Genomic DNA, 25,008 nt, shown 5'->3' with positions numbered 1-25,008 from the left:
AACACTGCAGTATCTGGATTCATATTAGGAAAAGCGCCAAAAATTGAGTATATCATTCAGGAAGGACCACATTCCTGTGCAACTGAGAGAGGACCAAATATAATTTATAGATGAAGTTACACATTGGCTTACATAAACAGAATTTAAGAAGTTAAGCTAAACTGCAGATGTCTGCATTTTACCCATTTTGTCCCAAATGTGACATGAGCAGTTGCTCTACTGGTTTGAACAGGAACAACTTTCACATGTGAATTATGTTTAACTGAACTAGAAACACAAAGGATTTTTCAAATGTAACGTACTGTCCACAACAGGAAAGTCACTCAGTATTTCAAGCAAATTAAATACTTTCCTCCCCAAATAACAGATTTTCCAAAATTAAGCCTTCAGTTGACATATGATTCACAAAAGTTTACAACCTCAATGTTAAACCCCTAAGATTATCACTGGTATTTCTGTTTTGCAATCCCCTCTCAGTTTTTGAGCACCAGCATTAAGTTTTTTCACAGTTTATAGTTATAACAGCTATCCAAAAATCCATTGCATTAAATTATTATAACTTATCAATGCTGAAAGCTAAAGCTTAAAAAATACCAAGTATTACAAGAGCTGCAACAAAACAACGTCAGTTGGCAATACTGATGTCATTTACTACTGGAAAAAAACAGCAGCAAAAACCCTCACAACTATCAAGAGTGATATTTGAAAGAATGGGAAACTTTAAACAAAGAAGTCAGCTCTCTGCTTGCATGCGTGTAGTTATTTGCAGGGATAACACCCATAGAGACACACATACACAAAACCGCACTCAGTACGGAGAAGCAACAGCTTTTAGCTGCTGCAACAGGGAATCAAGGTCCCAGCAACAGGTCTTCTTTTGACAACTGTCTTGAGACAGGTTTGTGACACTGACAAATCACTTGCAAACCTCGCCCTACCACAGCCACCTGCTCATACAACACAGACATGAGGTACTAGCAAGTAATGGCTACCACACAGCATGAGCACTGTGTCATAGCCAGGAAGCGTGGAGTATACACCAGCTGCCATCAAGAGACCAGATGGTAGCTGTAGGCACCAGGGCTGGCCAGGCATAGGGGCCAGCCAAGAGAAGCTCCCCATTACAGAGGAACTCCCTCCACCCTTCCTGGCCCTTCAGCCTGAAGCAGCAACAGCCCCACCAGACCATGTTGTGTAACAGACCATATCCACCTCACCCAGAGCAGGCCTAGCAAACCACCACCAACTGTGCCCAGTAAAGCTCTTTCACACACCTAGCCCCCCCTACAACATTTTGCCTCCTTCTTCTACCAACATATGAGTTTTTCTTCCTCTTTTTTTAAATACAATTAAAGTCATATAACCTAAGAAAACATCAACACTCTTACTTAAGCAGCAACCACAAGCCTAACCGCCATCTTTACTACTGGCAGCATACCACCATCTTGGGCGAGGCCCATCCCTTCCCACTCACACGTCTGCCAGCGCGGCGAGAAGGTTTATTTATCCACCCCTTCGCCCTCACCCAAAATGGCCGCTGCGGCATCGATCCTTCTTAAGCCGGGCGCCGCGCCCGCGCGCCCTAGTGGCTACTCTAGTTGTGCTCTATGGTTCGGGGTGGCAGAGCTGCAGGAAGCGGAGGTGCCGGGCGTCCCATTCAAAGCGCGTCCGTGCGGGTGTGCTGCTGCGCGCCCGGGCAGGTACAGGCGGCTGAAGGGGTGTCGGGGGGGGCTGAGGGGAAGGTGCGGTGTGGGGGGGTGAACGACTGCGGTGCGGGCCCGGCGAGCAGGAGCCCCCGTGGAGAGCCGCGCTGCACCGCCCCTCAGGGAGCCGCGGGCTGCCCGCCCTGGGCCCCGCGGGCTGCCGCCGCTCGGGAAGGCGCCTGAGGAGCCGGTCGCGGGCGGTGGCATCGGCCGGGAGCGTGCTCCGCCGTCGGCCCGACTGAGGTGCGGCGGGGGCCGCTGCGGGCCAGTCCCCGCTAAAGGTCGTGTGTTACCCACGCGTGGGGGGCGAAAACGCGAGGGTTGCTGTGGCTGCGGCAGCACGCTGCGGTTCCCTTCCCGAACTGGATGCTCACTGAGGGGAGGGCGGGTAGTGCGTGGGTCTCCCGGGGGGAGGCAGGTGCGGGACCCGGAGGTGAGGAAAGCCCCGCCCGGGGTTTGGGACTGAGGCGGGCCCCTGCTGAGCCTCCCGGGTGCTGCCTGGGGTGGCTCCTGGCAGCTCACCGCGCCGCAGGGCTTGGAGGAGGTGTACGAGTGTTTATCTTGGTGCTGAACATCAGTTTCCTGGCAAACCCAACAGATTCGAGCAGAACTAACAGCCCCAAAATACATATCTCTCTCTGTAATCGTAAAATTGTCATAGTAAAACTTCGGTGTTCACTTTAAGGCATGTTTATAACTTATTTTATTAAGTGTAACTTTAAGAAGCTGCTTTGGTGCTTTTTATTCCTGGAGGCACCTATCCTGCAGGCAGCTGCCTCAGAGATGATGCCATCGACTTCAGTGTCCAACATTAAGCTGACACTGGCCTTTGCATGATTGGACTTCGCTGAATGAAAATGAGGGGGAGATATTGAAGTTTGCATTAAGGGATTTAACTGGTGCATATGTGAATTATCTTTTAAGTAGGATGTGTTGTTTGTGAAATACAGCCAGGTTTCTGCAGAGATGTTTATGTATTTAACATCTTATTGACTTCTTCTAAGTCATGGGCAGGAGAAGGCTTTGTATGTGCAGAAATATTTTCCAGCGTATTGAGAGCAACTCACAGGAGTCATTTGAAAATTAAAATTTGATGCTTGACATCCGGAGGAGATGGAGTGTGTCTTATGCATGAGTGGTTTTGTCTTTCAGTTTCAGATTCTCTCAGATGTGTTGCTAAGAGATTAAAGTCAGTCGTATGTGCTTTTTATTTAGCTGAAAAGACTCAGCTAAATCTACTTTATTAAATGGAAAAAAAAAATAATCCCCTGGAGCTTTGTATATAAACTAGCCAGTCTGTGCAGAATTGCGGGAGCATCACCTAGTATCTAAGAACAGCCAGATAACTAGAGGACTAAAAATTGCATACTTTTCTTCTGTAAGAATCTGGATGTGCTTGGGCCTACTCTCTTTAAGTGTTTGTCATGGTTATTAAATAACCCATTGAGTGTTTGGCATTCTTCTGGAAGCCTGTTATCATGGGCAGCTAAAACCAGCTTGATGCCAGCCTCCTACAAACTGAGTCTGTGGGCAGAAGAGTTGGGGATTGAATGATTAAAATACCAAGTCAATAGAAGGAGTTGCTGCTTGTTTTCTTCAACAGTAAGCAAGCTGTTTAATGCTTCTGCAGAATGCTTCACAGATACTGAGCTTCATCATGCTAATCAGAAAAGTAGCTATCTTTTCTAAAAATCTTTTTTGGGGAAGTCTGCTTAAAACCCCCTACCTTAAGTGGTGTCAGGGTTGTTACACAAGAGCAAAATGGAAGATACCCTTGATTAAGGCCAGCTAATGTTATGACACAATGCTTAGCATATGTTTTCATTTCCCATTTACTTTTACTGGATTGTGGTCCTCATGATAACAGCATGCATCTCTCCTAACTTGTGCGGGAGAAGCAGTAAGCCGCTTGTCCTTTCTTTGGTGACAGTTCTAAAAGATCAGCCGGGTCCTCGTATGCCTCTTGTATCTTGTACAAATCAGTCTTTACGCTTGTGCCGACAGTATTAGTGTAGGATTGGTTTTTGCACTGGAGCTCACAATCATGCCAGAATTCAAACAGTTTTATGCTGTAAATAGTAAAAACATTCTGAAAATGCTGCATGGGATTGCCCAGCTCATACTGGTTTTAATTAGCACCTGTCTTTTTTTAATCTGTACTGTTACTTTCTGTCTAGGTTGAAGGCATGGTCTTGTTGGGGAGAGACAAACATACTGGTTGGAAACTCCCGGGTTTTTCCTTGAGTTGGCTTGAAAGATGGGAATGCCAGAGAGGGCTTTGTGACTCTGGCACTGCTAGGCTGAGGCTGTAACCCTTGCAGGTCTGTCCTCGGGGACTGAGGGACCCATCATCTGTGGTGCAGAAGGTTGTGCTGTCCTGCTTCAGCGGCCAGGCTGGTCCCTCACAGCAGCCTTGGCACTTAGCAGGAGAGGTGCTGTCAAATAACTTGCTATTGCTCTTGCTGTTTTATTTGTTTGAAGTGCTGCATGAATGGACAACAATGTTGTTCCAGGTTCTTGTTTTTCACATTTTCTCCAGGAATCTGGTTGTGATAGAAAGGAAAAGACTTTTAGCCTCAAAATGAGAAGTTTCTTGAAGAGTTCAGATTCCTGTTGTTATGCAAGTGTCCACATGACAGTTTTTCTTTGCAGCTTTTTTTAAAGTGTGTATATTGCTCTTGTGAGAAAAAGACTATGTTCTTACCCTGGATGTCCTTCAAAGTCTACATTAAGACTTGATAAGTCCTGAAAAATGCTAAGAAGGGACAGTGTTGGAGTCAGCAATGATTTTAAATTCTTACTTATCTTTTTGTCTGTTGAGGTTTCATGAGTCAGACTGGGCTGCTGAGACTTTCTTCTGAAGATGTACATGTTGGTTGAACACCGTACAAGTTCCTATCTTCATCTGAAGAGGTCACCTGGCATCCGATCTTGGTCTCTCTTTGTTGGTAAGACCATAATATTCCTCTGTTTATTGCAGAACTTGCTTTAAGGGAAAGGGAACACAGAATAAATTCCTGAAAGAGCCTCTAACAAGAGTTGCCTGTCTTTCAGGCATTTTTCTTTCAAGAAGAAGAATCATCAGGCTTTCAACTTCTCCTTTAGCATAGCCACTAAATGAGTCTGAAGTCTCCTCCTCAGTGTGGTACCTTCACTGTGAGACTGATAATTTTTCAATCTGTCATCTGCAGAACCTCAGAGGCTCATGGGCAGAATTTTAAAGGAGCCCTGAGTTTATGGTATGCCATGTAGCAGTATAAATGTGAAACTTCTGAAGGGGATACATAGTTACATTGAAAAACATCTAGGTTTTCAGAAACGGAAAAATCTGCGGTGAGGCGATGCTGGGGTTAGATCTTGCGTGTGGTTGACAGTGAGCCCGTAACGGCAGTGTGGGTATGAAATAGGAAGTTATACGCGATGTTCTGAAAGGCAACTGTTTTTAAACACCACTGAATATGCAGAAAAAAATAAATGGAGTGGTACTTCTTAGGACCACAGTGAGAGAGCTGGTGGGGAAAATGTGGCTCATCCTGCTTTCCAGCTCAGTAGATTCCATAGCAGTAACACTACAATGTTGTCATTTTCACTTCATCACTTTCAGTGATGTCATCTTGTCAAACTCCTTGAGACAAGATCTCTGCAGTTGCGCTCTGGGGCATGAGGCACTTTTCTACTGCTTCCTCCTCAGTGGGAGAAAGGAGCTGGCAGCTTCTGACACAATCTGATTGCAGAAGTTTTCTTTTGGCTCCACAGAGCACTTAGAGGGGAAAAATAACCACTGTAGTGCTTACGTTAGCATGCTCAAAGTTGTACTGCACTTGAGAGGAAGTATGGTGTAATGGTTAGTTTGAGAGTCCCTCTGAAGTTTTGTTCCTGATTCTGTCATGACTTTTTATTTCTGGCCTCAGCCCCTGTGCTCTTTGGTGTCTGTGCAGAATGGTTCAGAGAAAAATAACTAACTCTTTCATGTAATGATCAATGTTGCAATCACATTTGTGCCTTTTTTGAAAATAGATGAACTTGTGAATATTCGTATGTTTTTCATCAGAGAATTTTAGATGGTTTGAGCTGCTTGTTTGTCCTAATTCTCTCTGCTCTTACCCTAGGAATAGCCTCCATAGGTTTGGCTGCTGCTTATTATAGTGCAGGTAATGGCCTATCCCTCTTTTAAGAATTGTTTATTTCCTGTTGATTTGTTTTTCATGCTGATGACTCCTCTCTGCAGCTTCTGTCTGTCCTTACAAAGAAGGCAGTATAGGTAGCTATCCCACTTTGTGGTGTGAATATTAAAATCCGATAATAATTGTTGCCAGTGTATGACTTACTGTGCTTTAATGCTCTATTTCTTACTCAGCCTCCCTTTCCATTTGCAAGAGTATTTTTAATAAAGATATTTAGTACTTTGTGGCATTTTGTACTTTCAGTGTGTTTTATAAATGTGATTAGCTGGTCCTCACAGCTCTCCTGAGAAGACATACAATGGTTGTTTGCCACCATAATGAAATGATTACCTTGCCTTTGATGGAAGTACTCTCTTTCTCTGGAAACTGTTAACTCATCACTGTCAGAAATTACTCATAAAAACACCTTTAGAGAACAGCCAGCTACTGCTTTCTTTCCTCCCCCTGCAATCAAGCAGATGGCACCAAATGCCAGGTATCCTTCCATCTACGGAATTTATCCTGCAGCCTGTCCTCTTGCTGCATTATGTTAACATCAAAATTTAAAACTCTGTATATACTACCAATATAATCAATGTATTTTTATTTTAAGAGCAAAGTCCAGTTAAATGTGCTTGAGACTCCAGCTACATCAGCCTTTTTTTCTTAAAACATTGCAACAAAGTTTTCTGAAACAATACTGAGCACAGTTCTACTTTGCTTTCAGTAAAAGCCTGAGTAAGCAAATTGCTTAGGCTGCTATATGTAAACATTTCCAGGACATAAAATGCAAATGTTTGTTTGTCAAGAGGGCTGACTGCTTCCTTTTATGAAGAAACATGTTTGCTTCAGTGAATTTCCATTGTCCCTCACCCTTGTCCTCTGCAGCACAAATATTTGGTAGTTGAGAATTTTGTTGATGCCTTTTAAGATGCTTTTGCTTTTAGGGAAGAGAAAGATACGTAGTGATGTTACAACCTTGCCAATAATACATAACGCTTATAATTCTGCATGGTTTGGAGCCCAGTGTAGATGGAGTCTTTGAAAAATATGTGAAGAGTTTCTGTATTTTTATCCTGGGAGAGAGCTGTAAAATAGCTTGCATTATAATTAAAGGCAACAATGTTATATTGAAGAAACCTTTTTTCTTTTGTTGCCTTTAAAGGGAGCACGTTGCTTTTAAAACTAACTGTTTGAATGCCAAATAAGGAAAAAAAAAACCCTAAATTTGTGCTTTTTTTGCATTGTTCAGACAGCTTGGCATGGAAGCTCTTTTATATGGCCGGGTGTTTCTTTGTGGCAGCACAGAATCTGGAGCAGTGGGAGGTAAGATGCTGAACTCGGAAGTGAGGTTGTGCTAGTGTAGGCATGGTTGGCAGATGCTGATTTCAGCAGCCCTCTGCACTGGCTCAGTCCAAACAGACAAGTTATGCCTCTGGTTTTGAGGAAACCCCTCAGGGCTGCTAAACTAGCACTAGAATTAGGGCAATAATTCCTTCACTACACAAGCATGAAAATGTGAAGCTACACGTAAGTGTTTTTTAAGGGGAGATTTGCCCCAAACTGTTTTTGTGGCTTTCTCTCCTTCTTTTATAAAAGAGGGGAAAAGAACAGCGCATTCAGCTGCTACAACGTGATTTTGTACTTACTGTTCCAGCTAATGACAGAACAACCATTAAATAGGGTAGCTCCAACCTTCTGGGCTACTCTGCTGTTTTCCACTGGGAAAAGAGTGGTGTTTGAATTGGTTTATAATCTTATGGATGTTGATTTCCTGGGAGTTGGACTGAGAGGAATAACCCATTATGTAGGCTTGTCACCTTACTGACTGGAGTTGTTATTAGAATAAGCAACCCACACATATGAGATGTCCTCTTTTCATCGATTGAAAAATCATCTGATTTTTAAATCTAGTGTAAGCCTGGCCCATATAGCACAATGCTAAAATTTAGTGACTGTGGTAGTGAAAAGTGTAACGAGCACTTATGTTCACTGTCTGCCTACACTGTAGGCCAAATGCATGCACCAAAAGTGAAAATTATAGGAGTTCCAAGTAAGTGTTTGAACTTGATTCCAGGCAGAGTTTTTACTATACAAGGAGTGTGGCAAGAGGAGCAATGAAATGTGCTTTAACTTCTAGAAGTAACACAGGAGATACGGTGAAGTCTCTGTTAAAGCCAAGAGCAAGATTGTGATTATCGCAGTCTAATAATAGAGGAATGTCTCTAAAATAGCTATGTATTTTCCTGTGTTACCAAGATTATTTTCCTATATAACTAATTTTATTTGACTTTGAAGCATAGCTACTGATGGTGGTTTTAAGAAAACCTTGATTTGTATTTTTCAATTTTACAGGAAGCTGTATTTGATAAGAGCAGGGGAACAGTCTGCCTAAAAACATTCAGTCTTTACAAAAAACTACTGACCTTCTCAAAAGGAGGCAACGAACAAGGTGAGAAAGTATCTGTGGTAGCAAATGTGGTGGGCAGACAGGAGCGCATACATGCCATTTAATAAGCTTCTCTGGAGTTCTGGACTCAAATTAGTCACATCTATTTCCAGATCTGTTTTGTTCCCAAGCAGCACATGTAATAATTTGCTTCTTGGAACCCAAATGCTTTTTCAGGTTAGGGTGCTGAATGCATCTTGTTATTTTAACCCAAGTTAACTAGGTTTACACATTGCTTTCCATAATAGTCTTAGCCATTCCTTTGGGATGTTAACATGCAAGTTGTATTTCCCTTGGCTAGCCTGCTTTGCAGCTGGGACTGGTGAAAAACTTACACTTTGGATCCAGGACTTGAGATTTCTGTATTCTAATCTGGTTTCAGTAGCAGGCAAATCTTTAGATATATGGAAGCAGGCACATTATATCTTGCAGATACACAATATGCATTTAAACCAGCATATTCAGTAGGCTCAGCTTAATGTAGTGTCTCATTTCTTTGGAGCTTTCCTGTCAGAGTAACAGAAGTTGAAGTACAGTATGTGATGTGATTGAGTCCCTGTGAGACAGGAGCTCCATTGCAAACTAAAGTAGGGCACTCTTCAGTGTCAGACATTTTTATTCTACTTGCTAGTCTAAATCAAACCAACTCTGAATATGCTTAGAAAACTGACAAAACTTGGAATGTCCTTAAGTTGGATTGTTTTTTAAACAGTTGATTCTGGAGATGGAAGATAAGAGATGTGGAGAGGAGGATGTTTAGTGTTTCTGAACTTTTCTTTAGGGTATGTTTAGATAGATGTTGGGGAGCTAAGCACATCTCTTCCTGAGGGGTTATTTGGTAATATCTGTTTCAAGTACTGTTGATGTGGGGAAGCAGAGATCAGCATTTGCTCTGAACAGTTAAATCTTTGAGTATTTGTTCAACCTCAGTAAACTTAACACCTGTTTGCCTACTCTGTACAGAAAAATAGCCTTAAAGTGGGAAACATAAGTAATAAACTAATGGTCCCCAGTTCCTGGGAGGCAGTATATATCGTTCCTTAGGGCCTATACCAGCTAGTACATGCTGTAGTCTCTCCTTGTTTGTTTTGCCTGAATAGCTCAGCAGTTGTTTGCTACTGCAGGACTGCCCTGGTTGTATGGGATCAGAGCAGTAGTACTCAAGAGCGTGGAGTCCCAGTCACCAAGTAGCTAGTAGCAGTGCTGTAATTACTGTCATGCTAATAGACTACTCTGCTTTCCACATCTGTTTACAGTGGTGGCTCTACTGCATGAGATCCGAGATGTGAACGTGGAAGAGGAGACTGTGCGGTATTTTGGGAAGGGTTACCTGGTTGTGCTACGATTTGTCACTGGATTTTCACACCCTCTGACTCAGAGCGCAGTGTTGGGCTGTAGAAGGTACAGTGTGGACTTTTTTAATTAGAATGTGTAAGGTGGGAGATGCCAGTCACGTGGGTCAGGAATTGCCAACCATTGAGACTCCTTAGTTTTGTTTTCATACTTACTGATACGCCTTGTGGAATTTGGTTTAAGTTTTTTAAACCCTTTGAGGCTTTCAGCTGCAGACTTTTAGGTAATTGTTCCCATTAGGATACTCATCATATTTAGATATCTAAGATACCTTTAGTGCTGCATGACTGTTGCAGTCACCTTCACTAGTTCGGCTGTACAGTGACAGAGGGGATTAATTCTATTTTTGCAAACATTCAGTGTATTTATCAGTTCACAGAGGATTTGTTTTAAGCATCGATAAGAAGGAATCTTGCAGCAGGGACTGCGGGAAAAGGATTGATACGTTCTGATGTGGAAGCAATGGTTTGGCTTGATATGCCTTCACAAGTGGAGTGCTGTCAGTCATACTCTGCCATATGTTGGCTGGCCCTTCAAACCGTTATTCTCAAGAATAAGTGCCTCTTCTTGTCAACACCACAATTCCACTAACTCTTACATTGTTTCTTCCTTTCCACAGTGATGTGGAAGCAGTTGCCAAACTCATTACTAGTTTTCTGGAGCTGGACAGAGTAGAGAGCCAACAGGATCTCTCGCAGAGCAGTGAAACAGAGGCTAGTGATGCTGATGAACCACAGGATAAATATTAATAGTCATCATGAGCTGAAGAAAGCAAACGCTTTCAAACATCTGGAAAATATATTTGATCATCCGTCAGAAAAAGAAATCCCTCACAATCTTGACCCGAGCATTTCTCTACGTGTGCATTTACAATGGGAGGAGTCTGTCTTAGGGCACCTTTTTTAGTGCTAAACTGCTTCAAGATTCACATTCCCAGTATTGCTGTTGCAGAGTCCAAAGCAAATTTTCTTTTATTTGCTCCTTTGATTTAGTTTGTGCACATGGACATTGCTGGCTTTTGAACTTTGTCAGCTCATCAAACTTGTCTAGGAATAGTTGATCTCAAATGAATTCATTAATAAATATTTATTGCTTTCCCATTAATGAAGTGGAGATACAGATGTAAACTTCCATTTACTGCAAACATCTGCTGCAGGTACAGTATATGAAATGTAAGAGCTGAATTTGTAACTCATAACATGATGCTTTGAGGTTTTTCTTGAAGTGTTTTAAGTGACTGAATATATTGCTAAATTGGTTTTAAGCAGCTTAATATATGCAATTAGGAGACGCAGGATAGTGGCATTTTTATATTCTCTACTACTGACTTGCTGTTACATAGATACCAGTGGAAATTAACCTTTGAGTGACTGTCTTGGAGTTGGAAACAAGAGGCTGATCAACTTGTTATACTGTCTTGGACTTGCCAAGGAGCCATAAATAGTAAACAAAAAATGATCATGCTGATGGTTCAACATCTTTGGGATGTTCTAGCTTAATCCTGTTCTGCTTAACTTCTGGGTGTAGACTACCCCAAGATAGAATAACCTTTTCTAGACCTCAACACTTACTATTTTAACTGTGTGTTTAGAAAGGATGAAAAGCACATCTGTTACTTTAGATAGGGAGAAGACTGATGTCAAACAGCATGGCAACCTAGAATTGTTTTATATGTCCTCACTTGAAATGATACCGAAGTGCTAAATAGTAACTTAGTTTTTTTAAGGTAGCTGGAGTAGATCCAATGTTTGACTTGCACCCACGTTTTACTCCAGGTGTGTGTAGTGTCCTCTGTTCTGACCAATGGTTTCACAAATGGTTAAAATAGGAATTTTTGAAGATATTTTTTTGAAGTAAAAGCTACCTCTGTTAGTCAACATGTTCTGTCTAGAATTAAAATTTCCTCATGCCTACATCAAGAAGTCCGTACAAGAAAAAAGTTGTAAAGAGCTGAAAGTTCCGTCAACATGCTAAAACAGCTTGTATTAAAGTTCACTGGGCTTTATTTAAGAATTGTATGGCGGCGAGACCTGAATTAGAAAATATTTACACAGGTACTTCTAGGAGATCTGAACGGGGTACAGGGTAACTGTGTGGTCTGCTTTCATGTTTGGCTGGCAGTAAATGTCTTCTGGCAGCAGTTTCTTCAGGACTTAAAAGAATCTGCATTCTTCTTTCAAAGCACTCTACCTCTACAGAAGAGAATGCTGTGAAAAGATTTCAGCAGAAGCTATGTCCTGTTGTGTGTTCCAGCTAATCTGAAACTAAGCCCGTACTTATGTGACCAAAGAACAGGTTCTGTTAAGATTTTCCCTTCCAGCCATTTAGACCTAGGACTTGAGCTGTGAGACAAACGTGCTCTTCCAGTCAGTTTGAAAGGGTCATCAAACTAGCAGGGAGATAGCTGTTGGTCCAGCTTGACTGCAGCACAGAAGTGGGTCTGTTACTAGTCAATAAGAACAGAAACTTGTAATCCCATCAGGTATCAAAGCAGACCTCTGCCAATAGATGTGCTTGTGAAATCCTCTGATTTAGCGGGTTCATCTGTGGCTTTCAATCTCTACCTCACATTGCTGGAATTGGGAAGCTGCTATGTATGAATGTGGGAAATCAGGTTGCAGGCAATTAGCTAAATTTGGCCTTTATTCTGAAGCACAGCTGTAAGCTAAGAATAATCATCAAACCTGTTTTAAAAAAAAATAATTATTGCAGGATGTAACACTTTGGAGAGATGTTCATTTAAATGCACTCTATATACCCTAGGTAACATACCCAATCTCATTCTCCTCTCTCCAAAATTAATTTGGAGAACTTTTTATTCCCTACTGTGTGAAATGACTGTCAAGTGTTCTAAGGACTTCCAGTAAGAAATACTGAAAAAACTAGAGTATTTAATGCTGTAATGTAAGCAAAAGGGCTCAACCTGCAGATAACCACTGTTCTGTAGGCAGGATATTCAGCGGAAGTACCTGGTGCAGATGTGCACTGCATTTCTGTTCCGGGCCCACAGATCTCACTGTGGATGAAACGGGACAAAACTGCCTGCATTCAATCTATACTGAGTTTCTTTTGTATTTCCATGAGAGCTAACATTCCCTGTAAGATACAAACCACACTGGTTCTCCAGTTAAAAATCAGCTTTAGAACGGTACATCTCACGCTGCATCGTGTACCCTGCTTCTGCTGAGCTTTTTCGTGCATCTAGCTTGCTGTACATTCTTGATGTTAGTAATGTATATACTTACAGACTATGCAGTATCGTTATACAAAGACTAAAACACTGTAAGGAACATTCAGAATCCCTGGAAAGGGGAATGGCCTATAGTAAGGCATAACGTAGCTTGAAATTAATTCTGTGGAGTAAGTTGTGTTTTGAGCTGATGTCCAGCTGATGTCCATCTCTTTAAAGATGTTCTCTAGCGTTCCCTTCCCACCTCAGTGTCCTGCTGATGGTCGGCTGGAGAGGGATGACTGCTGCCACGCACTCTGCATCTAGGAGGAATGTTCTGACTCCTCAGCCTTTCCTGTAGAACAGCTGGTGTAATCCTCTCGTGCAGTGTCCATTTTGTGTTTGGCGGCTCTGTTGTCGTACAAACTCCTACAGCTTCAAATGGGCACCACTGTGAAGGGGCACTGAGTAAATTCTTCACGTACCGCAGGTTCTGCCCATGGGCTGTACGTTGGGCACTGCTGGCTGACGTACAACTGGGAGTTTGTGTCACTGACCTACAGCGCAGGTAAAGGGTATCACAGCTTGGCCCTTGGCTGCTGTACATGAATGTGTATCACAGCCTGATGTGTATTTCTCTTGATCCAGGTTTTGAGCTTCTAGTCTTCAAAAAAAACTATTTGTCTTTTGTACTTGGAAGACATATGCAGATGTTCATGTTTTGCAGTAATTGTGCATGGAAAATTAATTTGCAAATCATCGTTAGCATGGATTTGGTTATGGCAGTGCCCGTGGGCTCCTCAGCGATGTGGTGCAGCTTGAAGGGGCTGTTCAGAACTGCAGGTGCTAACTCAGGACAGGTTCTGTTCTTCCCTTTCCACTAGTCCTTTCTCTGATCCTCTTTTCTTGCCACTTTTCACCACTTTGCTGAAGGCTTTTTTTGGATAACTTTCCTCACTTCTCTTGGGCCTTACGTATGCCTGATGTAAAGTGGCTTGTACTAAAAGGAATGATGTGAAAGGCTAGTTTTGGTTAGGAGATTAGATACTCCTAGAAGAGTATTAGAGATGTATTTAAGATTTTTGCATTTCGGGCTGTCTAGTAACTTGAGACTAGCAAGCTGTAGTTTGACTTACAGATGATTTGAAAACCTGCATAAAGGTCTTAAGTTAGATCTAACCCCCTGCTCCATAAGCCAACACTTTCTATTGTGTCCTTTAATATAACCGTATCCTAAGTGCCATTTGGCAGATGCTTCGGCTTAAATTTGAGTAGCACATTTGAAATTATTTGCATGTAACTTCATGGCCTTAGCTGTCCTAGTGAACAAAAGCTAGACTGCATGTTGTATAAAGGGAGAAAGTTGCATAATCTAAGCTATAATCTAATACTCTGATATTTCACACAATGAGACATTACAGTAATAGGATCAATTGTGCAAGTCTCAAAGAAAATCCAAGGATTTATACTGTCTAGCTGAGATCTTGACTCTTGTGCTGTATTTATGAAGTTATGCAGATACCAAAACCTAAGCTGGCTTACATAGTAAATAAAGAGTGCTTGTTCTGACACTGTAGTAATTGCTGAGAGGCAAAAATACTTCTGGAAATGTTTAGAAATTGCTTTTCTACTTTAAAATTGCAAGTAGAATTTCAGCAAAGCCTTGTATACTGTTTTTTTTTTTTTAAAGTCCATTGATAAAATCAACTTTGATAACTTGTTTTGTTGTCATTGTAGTCTTTTTTTAATTGCTTTTATTTAAAATGTATAAGAATATTAATGGCTGTCTAAATCAGTTGGGACAGACCTACTGAAGGAGTTAATGGGGGGAGGACAGAGCATGGGAAGCTCCTTACTGACCCTGCTGTCACTTTTACAGTTGTCCAGCTTTCAATTGCATCTAAGCTGATACAACTGACTCTCCACTGGTGAATATATTTGCATTTTTTCCCCCACTTTAATCCAAACCAACATGCCACATGCAAAATAAAGGCAAGTTTCTACAAATGTTCTGAGTATCAAAGGATTTATTAAAGGAAAATAAATTAAGATCTTTAGTTCAAGGTATGTGACGTTTGTAATGGCGGTATACATAGCAATTGGTTCTTTTTAGATAAAAATCTGCATGTGGACCTAATTCCTGTAGCTCTCATCAAATAAAATTAATTTGTCTTAATGCTGTACTTGTACTTTCTGTATCTAGAGCTAGACTCTTTAATAGTTTGTTCCAAGAAAATTTCAGTACCTGCACTTCCAAAATAAGGCTTTCAAGAAAGCAATAAATGAAGCAAACAAGTAAAGAGTACTTTGAATATTCATGATAGTGTACTTTACCAGACTTTTGAATTATTTTCCATTGTGGTGATTATCTTAATGTTCCAGTTAAGCCCACAAAATATATTGCTATACATTATTCCAAGTTCAACATGAAAGCAAAATACAACTTAGCATTTTTCCCTTGTATTCAGTAGACTTGAGCTGTGCTTCAAATTTGGATGAACCTGCGCTCAGTCAGGTTTCACATAGCTAAGCAGATGCTTTATAGTGACTGGGATGGTGCTTCTCTGAAACTAGGCTTAGCTTAGATGATGCTTTGGTAAAAAGTCAAGAAGCCCAAAGTGTTAAGGCAGTTTTTCCCTCAAAAACCCCCAAATCACCTTCACTACTGGTAACAAGCTCTCTCTCTGGAGCTCCTTCTTGCTCTGTGGTGCCATGGTACATGCTCTTTGTGCATCTGCTGTAACCTAGGGAGCATCTAGCCAGCAGTTCCTTGCTCAGACTTCTGCAAAGCCCAGGATGTTAATTTCCTGATCTGAAGCTAATCAAAGCTGGATTTAAGACCAATGGTCTAGTTCAAAGACTGAAAAAGTCCAAAAGAGTCAACTGCTGTATGCTGTGGAAGGACTTGTGGCGGTGGAATGGGAGGACACACCTCTGAACATACCTGGAAGAAGAATGAGTCACAGTACAGACCGTAAGGACCTCAAGCATGTTCAAAGTACCCCAAATCTGTGTTTTTATGGAAATTGCTAAAGGGAGGACATGCTGGCTACTGACTGGAGTAGAACTTGTGGAACTTTTCCAGGTCATTGTAGTGTAAGAAAAATCTACCACAAATACTGAATGTGGAAGAAATGGGTTTTTTTCTCCTGCCTTGTAACAGAGCTGAGTTCTGACTCACTCCTGCATTCTGCTATGCAAGGGGAGCAAACCTGATGTACAGGGCAGGTGACTTAAGGCTCAACAATGCATTAAGACAGGAAAATTAAAATAGAGTTGAAGCCTATTACACTAATAAACTCCTTAATGCTTTCAGGTCACTTTTGTTTAATGACAGTTCTTGCTTCAAAAGATGACAAACTCCAGCCTATATGACTAGTTGCAGATTTCCACTAGCCATGTTTTCCCATGGAATAAGTCAGACTAATTGAAATGCTCCTAATTTTGTGCTTTTATTGCTTTATCTAAATCATCTACCACTTGCTGCAGCTTCTGTAGGCTGGGGTGGACGTTCTCCTCCATCCACTCTTCTACAGTACACTCGTGGAAAACTTGCTCCATGGCTGCTTGGAGGTCTTGCACCACAGCATTCCACTTGGAGAGAAGACTAAGCAGAAATCGGAAGGAAGAAACAATCACATTTGCAGCTGGGCTCTGTCCCAAGGGAGGGCCAGCTGACTGGGCCTTTGCAAGGCACTACAGTCCTTAAATTGGCTTTACAGGAAAAGAAGCATCTATTACAAGGGCTCAAAGGATTTGATTTTGTGCAGATGGCAAAGGTTGATGCTGTTTAAGTACCATTAATCTTGGCACTTTTCTTATGCCATGACTTTTAAAGTACAGAAATGTGAGCTCAAAAAAAACACAAGACATTTTAAGTGTAACTGAAACCCACTGTGAGACTTGTTGGGAATTTAATTCTGTTTTTTTTATCAGGAAGAGTAGATGCAGTTGGATATTCACAAGGGAGAAAAAACCCCCCAGAAGTATAAATTAATCCTTTAGCATATACAAAAGCACAGAGAGTGACAGGGAGGAGGGGAAAGGGGTCTGGTTTTATTCCAAGCCCTTCCTGGAACCTGGCCTGTGGTGGGCTCCTACTCTGAGGCTACAACTGCTGTAAAATGCGGCACAGCTGATAGGAGTAACTCCACAGACAAGGGAGAGGTTTTTGGAGACCAATTTTGTACTTCTATTCAAGGAACTTGTTCAACAGAAGGCAAAGATAAACATGTTCTTCCATTTAAAACCGTATTATGAGTGTTTCATATTGTTTGTTTTCCACCGATGCTTCTGAAATAATTATAGAAAGGGGCAAGGACTCAGAACTATATGGACTTGAATGCCCCAAGCACGACAGACTTTTATTTCCCCTGTAACACAAAATAAGTGGTGTTACCTTACTGCATCTGGCTGAAAGTGATGCATTATTATGGGATGAATAATCTTCCTTTTTCTGTGGTAGGGGCTGAACCAGCCTGTGACGTATCTGAAAATGAGCGTTAGAGCGAGCAGTTTGTGAAACAGCAGTGACGTACGTGTTTGTAGAGAGGTGATGGGGCTTTAGCTGGATTTCTCCTGCACAAATAGAGACAATGCTTAAGGAGTAAGTAAATTTAAGTCTACGTATCTTTGGAGCTAGCTTGCAAAAGACTGTTCCTGGCAGCTGAGAATAACTGATCATATGTTGCGATTTAAGTTTCATTTCAAGCTCCTTTTTTTGTAACCATACTATTAGAATAATTTCATTTTAACTTTAACTAACAGATTTAATTCAGGAAAGAACTTGATTCTTGAAATAAGGCAGCGCGTAGTATTTAGGAATTCTGCTTTAAATTTGCATCTAAATATTATGTTCTGCTGAGGTGTCAATATATAGGCTGAAATGAAGAGCTTGATGTTTAAATTACTTTGCTGAAGTTATGTCCCATTTTGAGATGATACAGCCCCCACACTCCTGCAGACAGCCAGAGAATTACAACATAAACCTTCTTACCTGTTCCTTTCAAGAAGTTCATCCACTGATGACTTGAGGTAGAAACTAACTTGTGTCACAAGCGTAAGGATATTGCTCCCAGGAAAGGTCCCCAGACTTGTGCTGTCCAAAGAGGATCCGTTAGTTTCTGAACTTACCGTGCAACGAGAAGGATCTGAACCCCGCAGCTGGAAATTTACCTCATGAAAGTATCAGTTTCCAGGTTGGACATTCCCAGGAGCTTTTCCACGTTTTCTTTAATCTTTTCAGAATAGCCACCTGGCAGAAGACAGTGGAAATAAGTAAAAAAGAACCTAAATAACCAAAATGTTCACAAAAGTGGGTTTTTCTGGAGTACTCTGCATTGGCTTAGTAGTTCTCCTTGGATGAAGATTTTTTTCAAAGGTCAAATGGAAATAGAACAAGGCAAGAAACTTGGGGGTGGGAGGAGTACATTGTCTTTCACACAATTGCCTTGTGCTAGGTGAAGTATGTCCTAACTATGAGCCTTCTGTTCAGGGTGCTGAATAGTTTTAGTACCTTAGTTAAAAATAGGTAGGTCGTGGGTTTTTTTATTTTGAAAATAAGAAATGCAGGAAGACAAAAATAAAATTTCTATTGGAAACTGCCTGTGAAGCAATCAGAAACTACAGGAAGTATTTTACCAGACAGTGTACTACCTAGATAAATTTTAAGAAAATTGATTAGTTAAAACAACTTTTACATGTAAACAAAATCTAAACGAAATTAGTCTCATCTATATACCAGTAGTGTTTCAAATCAGTTTCAAAAGCAATTCAGCTTCTTAAATTTTTTTTAGTGAAAGCATGAAGTCGTCTGTGACCATTTCCAGGTTAAAACATAATAAATGATGAGTATACTACGGCTATTTGAATACTTAGGCCAAGAGGCTTCTCTGCTCCCGTATCGCAAACATGCAATGTGTATAATTTACTGTTCCTAGTGTTCAGACCACGATCAGATAGTCAAACCACCTCAAAATAGAACAAGGCTGTGCCAACCTCAGGGCAAGGTCGCTGCACTCTTGTGCTAGGCATTAGCTGAGAGAGAATAAAGTTGTCATCGTACCATTCATTAGTGCCTGCAGACAGACAGCCACTGATGGAATTGCCACAGGGAGAAGCTCACACAAAACAGAGAAGTGATCATACCTAAATAAAAAAACACATCTGTTAATTTGACATTTTACTGTTAAAACATACAAAACAAGTGGGAAGTGTTAATATTTCCATCACTAAAATTCAAAGAGCTTTAGAAACATCAGTTTCTGTCTCAGAGAAGGGACGTTCTATCTCTGAAATGCTAAGTATTCTTGTTTTACTAATAAGAACAGATACAAACCAAATTACTGTCTCAAACCAAATTAGGGTTAGGAATTGGAATTCAGCTGTCTGGTATTCCCTTACACCTCCTGTCTTGCATAAAAAACTTTTACTCCTTCATTACATTAACAAATTCTTCTCCCTTAACGCAACTTCATTCTATTTGAATTCACATTAGCCATTCAGACATACACCGTGCGTTAACTCTGCTGTCCATAAACAGTTCAAGGTGGCACGAAATACATTCAGGCCTTCAAATCCCATCTGTTATTGTTGGTGTCTGCCAAAACAATTGCTCTTGCTGATTAATGCTGCAGCAGGTGACTGGAACTCTGAAATCCACCCTTCACAGTCAGTTGGGTGAGGGCCAGCACAGGAAGGATTGCAGGGTTGCAAAGTTCCCTTCTAAATCCCCAGCATCCTTGTACCTCCTGGGGGGCGGGTGGGTGGAACTTTGCTTCCGTGGCATCCTCGGAACCATTTAAAAAGACTTTCCTTACCTTTGCCAGCCAGTCAGCGCGATACCTTCAAGGACATCGGCGGGGCTATTGCTCGCCACTTTCAGCCATTGAAGATGGTTTTTTAAATGGTGTCCGATAAGCGTTAGAGACTGATTCACTCCTGTAGCTCCTTTAAAAGCACTAGCAAACCACACCTTGGAGAAGCCACATCTACGATACTTCTCTATGAGCTGCACTGAAATAAGACACAAAAGAACACTCACAGGACAAGTTTTTCTCCATTTTCAGCGCTGACTGTAACGCTCCAATGAACAGGAACCCAGGTCCAGTTACAACAGGCTGCTCAGCCTTGTCCCATCAAGTTTTGAGCACCGGCAAGGACAGGACATTTGACACGCTCTCGGAGCAACCTGTTTCGGTGACTGCCCTCCTAGTCTCACGTGCCCCGTTACTATGTTCCATTCCCTTGAACTGCTAAATTGCTTTAATGCTAAGGACCACGGGCATGTAACGAGCATGCGCACCATCTGACAACTGATTCTTCTTTCGATAAAGAAATATTTGTATGCATGTTAGATGCCTGATTGGAGCATTTAGGAGTTTTTCCTTTGAATTCTATAGATGTATGAAGCCTTGAAGCTTCTTTTGTAGAGCTGTTCAATAAGGAGTTATCTGCTCCCACTGGTTTTCATGCAAGGAGAGTTAATGTAACAGCCCTTGTGGAAAACCTCTCGATCTCCCATCAGTGATTCCATAGCCCTCTTGAAAAGAATTAAGCAGCAGACAATGCAAGTCCTTCACAGAAGTGTAAATAGAAAAAGAAAATAAATAATAGCAACTATTATGTGAAATCAAACAAGGGCTATATTTATGCTACTAAAGCAATAAAAAGCAATTTAACAAAAAATACAATTTTTTGGTGTCCAACTAAGTTATACTATTTTGATTAACAGGTAACAGAGCTCTTTGCTTACAAGCAGCTCAGCAGAGGAGTACAGACCTTTGCCCTCCACGTCGAGGTCTGCTGCATAGTCCCAGATCATCGGCTGCACAAGCTGTGGGACCCCAGACTCTGCAAGGAACAGAGCTCTTCTAAGTAACGGACAACAGCCAACTAAGAAAGTACATACTACTGGTGCAGCAACACGTGACTAGGACTAACTGTGGCTTGTCACTAGAATTTTTCATTTACAGTTGAACACGCTGGTTCGCGTGCCAGGGGCCACTAAGTCCTCAGACATTTTCAAACCACTAACACGGACCAGCAGTGACAATTCACCAGAGATCCCATTCATCCCAAGCCCATCTCACTCTGAGTCCCTTGAGTCCATCAAGGTTGAACTGGTGAAGCTGCAAACTGTACACACAAGATTTCAGCTAAATGCAAAGGAAATATTCGCCCTTTAAGTTAGAGACTGTCTGAGCTGTGTTTGCACAGAACTTAGCTTGTCAAGATGCCTTTGAAGTACAAATAAAGATACAGGTTTAGCATCAAACCCCTTTCTAATCAGCTCCCTGACTAGTTTTAAACATGAGAAACTGACCCTTAGAGAAACTGCAGTAAATTACACAGCAATTCAATATTTGAGCTGCTTCCCATTTTAATTTGTGTAGCCTGTGATTGCCTGGGGCAGTATGGCGCACTTAGCTAGACGCTGTGCTGCTCTTGTGGAAACTGCCTGGGTCCTACTTGCATTTTTTGGGATGATTTTGCACTATTAAAGCCAGGAATAGGACAGTCGCTGCTGGAGGAGCTCTTCGTGGTATTGTCTAAATCTGTTTAGAGCAGATGCATAAGGTGGCTCTGAAAATACTGGAACTCCATCTATGCTAGGACTACTCAAATTTTAGCAGTGGTTTCATATTTTTCAACAAACAAGGCTCGTGACGTCATGGTCTTGGAGCTATCCCACAATTCAGTATCAGAGTTCCTCATGACATGCACTGTGATCACCTACACTGTCAAAGACGCTCACCGGTTCGCAGCTTCTCTGTGTGAGTCTGCACCACTGGAACCAGATGCTGACAGACCACCAACTGACGTTGTTGCTTTTGGTGGTGAAAGGCACAGAAACTGAGGCCGAGACCGCAAATGCTAATAGGCTTTTTTTTTAATGTGTAAAGAAAGAATTTTTGGCAACCACTGCACGATGACTGTTTTCTTTGTCACTCCGTATTACCAGAGGGAAAACTGAAGTGTATGCATTGAGACTTGCCCGCAGTCATAAAGTCTGTGACATAGCCAAGGACTAAGCGTCTCGACTCTCTAATGGATCATATCTCAACTATTCTCAGATTTCTTGTTTTCATTACTTTCACCTGCCAACAAATCTGTTTTAACTAGTTGTGTAAACTTTTTTGTATGCTACAAAATATGACTCATCCTGTCACTGGTCACACACCTGCCAATGTTTCCTCACCGATCCCTCTGAGCATGTCATCCCACACGACGGGTGTCACAGCGGGGTAAGACGAGGCCACACAAGTTGCTACTGTTTTTATATGGGATAACCAGAGCTTCTCCGGAGTGTTGTCTTGTTGCTGCAGCCACTGCTTTGATTCCTCTCCTTCACCGAGGTAGTAGACCTGAAACATCAAACAAATAATCCTGACTTCTTTTATAGGAATAGGGGAGCGAGTTTGACACAGTGTCATGAAGTCATACAATATTCAAAACCTATTGCAAAGATATGACGCGCTGAGTGGACAGATTTAAAAGCACCTCTCAGTGTTGAAGACACTGCAAGCATTTCTATCAGTCTGCAGGAGGCTGTGGCCCTGACTAAATGCATCACATGAAGGAATTTTCCTACGGGAACTGAAATACCTAAAGAATAACTAAGGCATGCTGTATTTGCCTTTGGAAGGTGTGTCTGCGGAAGTAGCTCTCACCAGTTTTACTCAGTTCAAATCTAATAACCCATCAGGTCCGCAAGTATATAAAATGAGGTTCTTGTCTTAGGGAAGGAGATCATTTGTATGTGAATCCACAAGTGACTTGGGGGCATGTCCAAGAGTGGCCCCAACATACCTGGTCCTATTCAGAGAGGGAATTTGGGCTGGTTAAGCTGGATACACGTTTAAACTCTTTGTCATTTTAGAGCAGGTTTTATCTAAAACATGTTTTTTCTACATAAATAGTATTTTGCTTTATAAAAACTTGCAAGTCCCTATCTAACCTTGCCATTTGTTCTGAAACAACAGGATTCAAAATGCTAAACTCGGTACAGTAAAGGTGATCATGACAAATTTCAGGGATCTGTGTGCCACGGGGCTGGTTTTAAGAAACCCTGAGAAAGGAGAAAACTCAAGGTTCTTGAGCTCAAGGAGACAAACTACCAAGAGGAAAAAAACGAACACTTCCCACCACAAAAGAGCTTACTTTGAATAATGGCCAGAACGATGAGCCAACATCTTACATCAAAACTCACACGATTCTTAAGGAATACCTCCAACTGATATCTCACTTTGAATACTGATTTGACCTAAAACCAAATACTGAGTTAGCTTTAAGAAACTGCTTTCAATACTTCCAATATTATACCCAGACCAATAGAAATGACATCCTATGCTACTGGAATCATTTCTTGTCAAAACCGCTTTTCTACACTGGTATGAATTGGTGTTTTCTGTCCCCAAAATCCCACCCAAATGTGGCCTAGGCACCACTGAAATGCAGAAGCTTTGGCCCTTACCATTATTCCTCACAAACAAAAATATTCTTGGCTCAGGAGAAGTCCCACCTCATCACATCCGATGTGAAACCATTTTAAGTCTTCATGGAGTGCCATGACCTGGTCAATCATGGCTTTGACCAGCGCCCGTGACTCCTCCTTGTGTGGGTTGAGGGCGTTGGGAAACGCTTCCACCTCCCGGAGATGAGCGAACTCTCTGTGCTTCAGCACGAACTGCAAGAGAAAGGGGAGTTTGGGGAACAACCGCAAAACGAAGGGGACAGCAGTGTCCCCTTGCGTCACCAGGACTCTGCTAACAATTGTCCTGCTAAAACCTGTTTTTCGGCTGTGTGTGAGCGCAGGGGTCGGCAGGAGGCCTCCGGCCAGGGGTGGCACAGGCAGGAGGGACACGGCCACTGCTCCACGGTGCTGGGGGGTCTCCGACCACAAAGCACCTCACGGGGTGAGGGAAACGGGGTGGTCAGTGCAGCGTCACCCTGGTGCCCGAGGCGCGCAGCTGCCGGGAGCCGGATAACCGGAGCGCCAGGAGTTACAGCGAGGATTTCCCCAGAGAGCCACCCCCACGCCAGGGCCAGGGCCAAGGCCGTGCCGGAGCTGCTCGCCCCTGCTCACCCAACGCCGCCTTCCCAGGCGTCGAAGGCGCGCCGCCGCCCGCCCGGTGCTCACCTCCATGTGCCCGAAGGTCTGCACCAGCGGCACCACCTCCAGCCCCTGGGCCCTCGCCTGGCTCAGCACCGCCCTCACCTCCCCGGGGCTACGGGGGAGAGCAAGGCGTCAGGGCCCGGGCCGGCAGCGCGGCCTCCCCGGGCCCTCCCCGGGCGGTACCTGTAGGCGTGCGGGGCCCGCAGCGGCTCCAGCGGCCCCGCGTAGGGGAAGGTGTCCTCGTACTCCAGCAGCAGCCCGGTGGCGCCCAGGGCGCGGAGCAGCGGCAGCACCTGCGGGACCGGGAGGGGACAGCGGGTGGGTGGGACCGGGCCGGGGGGCCGGGGGGGACCGGGGTGTCCCCGCCGCCTTACCTCCGCCAGGTAGGAGGCGCGGGGCGGGGCGCCCTTCAGGTCCAGGTGCACCAGGCGCCGCCGCGGCCCGCCCGCCTCCATGCCCGTCTCCATGCCCGTCTCCATGCCCGCCTCATGCCGCCGCTCCGGCCTCGATTGCTCCCGACTGCGCGCTCGAAGCTGGCCGCGGCACCGCCGGTTCGCATCGATTGCTTTGGCCTGCCGCCGCCGCGGCGATACACCGGTATAAAGCGCTTGACCGCGTCTTTCTGCCCCGGTGCCGGCGTCTCGGCGCTGTCTGGCTGCCGCGTCTCTGCCTCGGTGAGGCCTACTGCTGCTCGCGGTTCTGTAATGGAGGTTCCCTGCCCGCTTGTCTGAAGCGTTTCTGCTCGGCGGCCGATTGCTTTCCCCTGGCAGGCGGAAGAGGCGGGCCGAGCGCATCGCTCTGTGTCGGCGGGCGCGATGGCTCCCCAGCGGCGGGCGGCTCCGCGGGGCCCCGAGAGCGGCGGGATGGCGGCGGGGCCGGACCGCGGGGGCCGCCGCCACAGCAGGTACCCGGCGGGGCTGGGTGAGGGGCTGCGGTTACCGGTTGGCCCCTTCCGCTGGCGGCAGCGGCCGCTGTCCCCGGGGGTGGCGGCGCCCAGGCCCGGCGGCTGAGGGGAGCGGCCTGCGGCAGCGCCGCCGGCTCCGGTGGGAGGGCGG

At 43.5% G+C, this 25,008-nt stretch overlaps 3 protein-coding genes across 7 annotated transcripts in view; 2 read left to right on the top strand and 1 right to left on the bottom strand.

Moving 5' to 3' along the window:
• Positions 1–1,546: 1,546 nt before the first annotated feature.
• On the top strand, positions 1,547–14,553 carry CYBC1 (cytochrome b-245 chaperone 1). 2 transcript variants are annotated; one of them, XR_012838284.1, is made up of 8 exons: positions 1,547–1,700; positions 4,525–4,651; positions 5,813–5,854; positions 7,119–7,192; positions 8,222–8,318; positions 9,572–9,716; positions 10,288–10,824; positions 13,078–14,553. XR_012838284.1 is itself a non-coding variant. In XM_075770820.1 (7 exons), the coding sequence occupies exons 2-7, from the start codon at positions 4,567–4,569 to the stop codon at positions 10,415–10,417; spliced, it is 573 nt and encodes a 190-aa protein (XP_075626935.1). In that variant the 5' UTR covers positions 1,547–1,700; positions 4,525–4,566; the 3' UTR covers positions 10,418–14,553. The 2 variants fall into 2 exon arrangements, 1 of the variants encoding a protein (XP_075626935.1); XM_075770820.1 differs by having other exon boundaries at positions 10,288–14,553.
• A 296-nt stretch (positions 14,554–14,849) lies between these two features.
• Positions 14,850–24,747, bottom strand: HEXD (hexosaminidase D). Of its 3 annotated transcripts, XM_075770812.1 has the most exons (12): positions 24,328–24,747; positions 24,137–24,246; positions 23,978–24,065; positions 23,360–23,524; positions 22,019–22,202; positions 20,617–20,688; positions 19,656–19,851; positions 18,902–18,984; positions 18,013–18,091; positions 17,834–17,935; positions 17,237–17,326; positions 14,850–16,444 (listed from the first exon to the last, which is right to left on the bottom strand). In XM_075770812.1, exons 1-12 carry the CDS (start codon positions 24,745–24,747, stop codon positions 16,276–16,278), a joined length of 1,758 nt encoding a protein of 585 aa, XP_075626927.1. In that variant the 3' UTR covers positions 14,850–16,275. The 3 variants fall into 3 exon arrangements, with proteins under 3 accessions (XP_075626927.1, XP_075626930.1, XP_075626928.1); XM_075770815.1 differs by having other exon boundaries at positions 24,137–24,747; XM_075770813.1 differs by lacking the exons at positions 23,978–24,065; positions 24,137–24,246 and having other exon boundaries at positions 15,723–16,444.
• The window catches only part of OGFOD3 (2-oxoglutarate and iron dependent oxygenase domain containing 3), a 48,896-nt gene continuing 48,612 nt past the window's right edge, over positions 24,725–25,008 (top strand). For both annotated transcript variants that reach the window (XM_075770819.1, XM_075770817.1), the window contains exon 1: positions 24,725–24,857. In XM_075770819.1, coding sequence (XP_075626934.1) covers positions 24,769–24,857 — 89 coding nt within the window. In that variant the 5' untranslated portion in view covers positions 24,725–24,768. The remainder of the gene's footprint in view (positions 24,858–25,008) is intronic.

Source organism: Balearica regulorum, chromosome 18 (assembly GCF_011004875.1).
Source record: "Balearica regulorum gibbericeps isolate bBalReg1 chromosome 18, bBalReg1.pri, whole genome shotgun sequence".
NCBI classification, from domain to species: domain Eukaryota; kingdom Metazoa; phylum Chordata; class Aves; order Gruiformes; family Gruidae; genus Balearica; species Balearica regulorum.
Note: the sequence above shows the minus strand (reverse complement) of the source record. Positions and strands in the feature narration are given on the sequence as shown.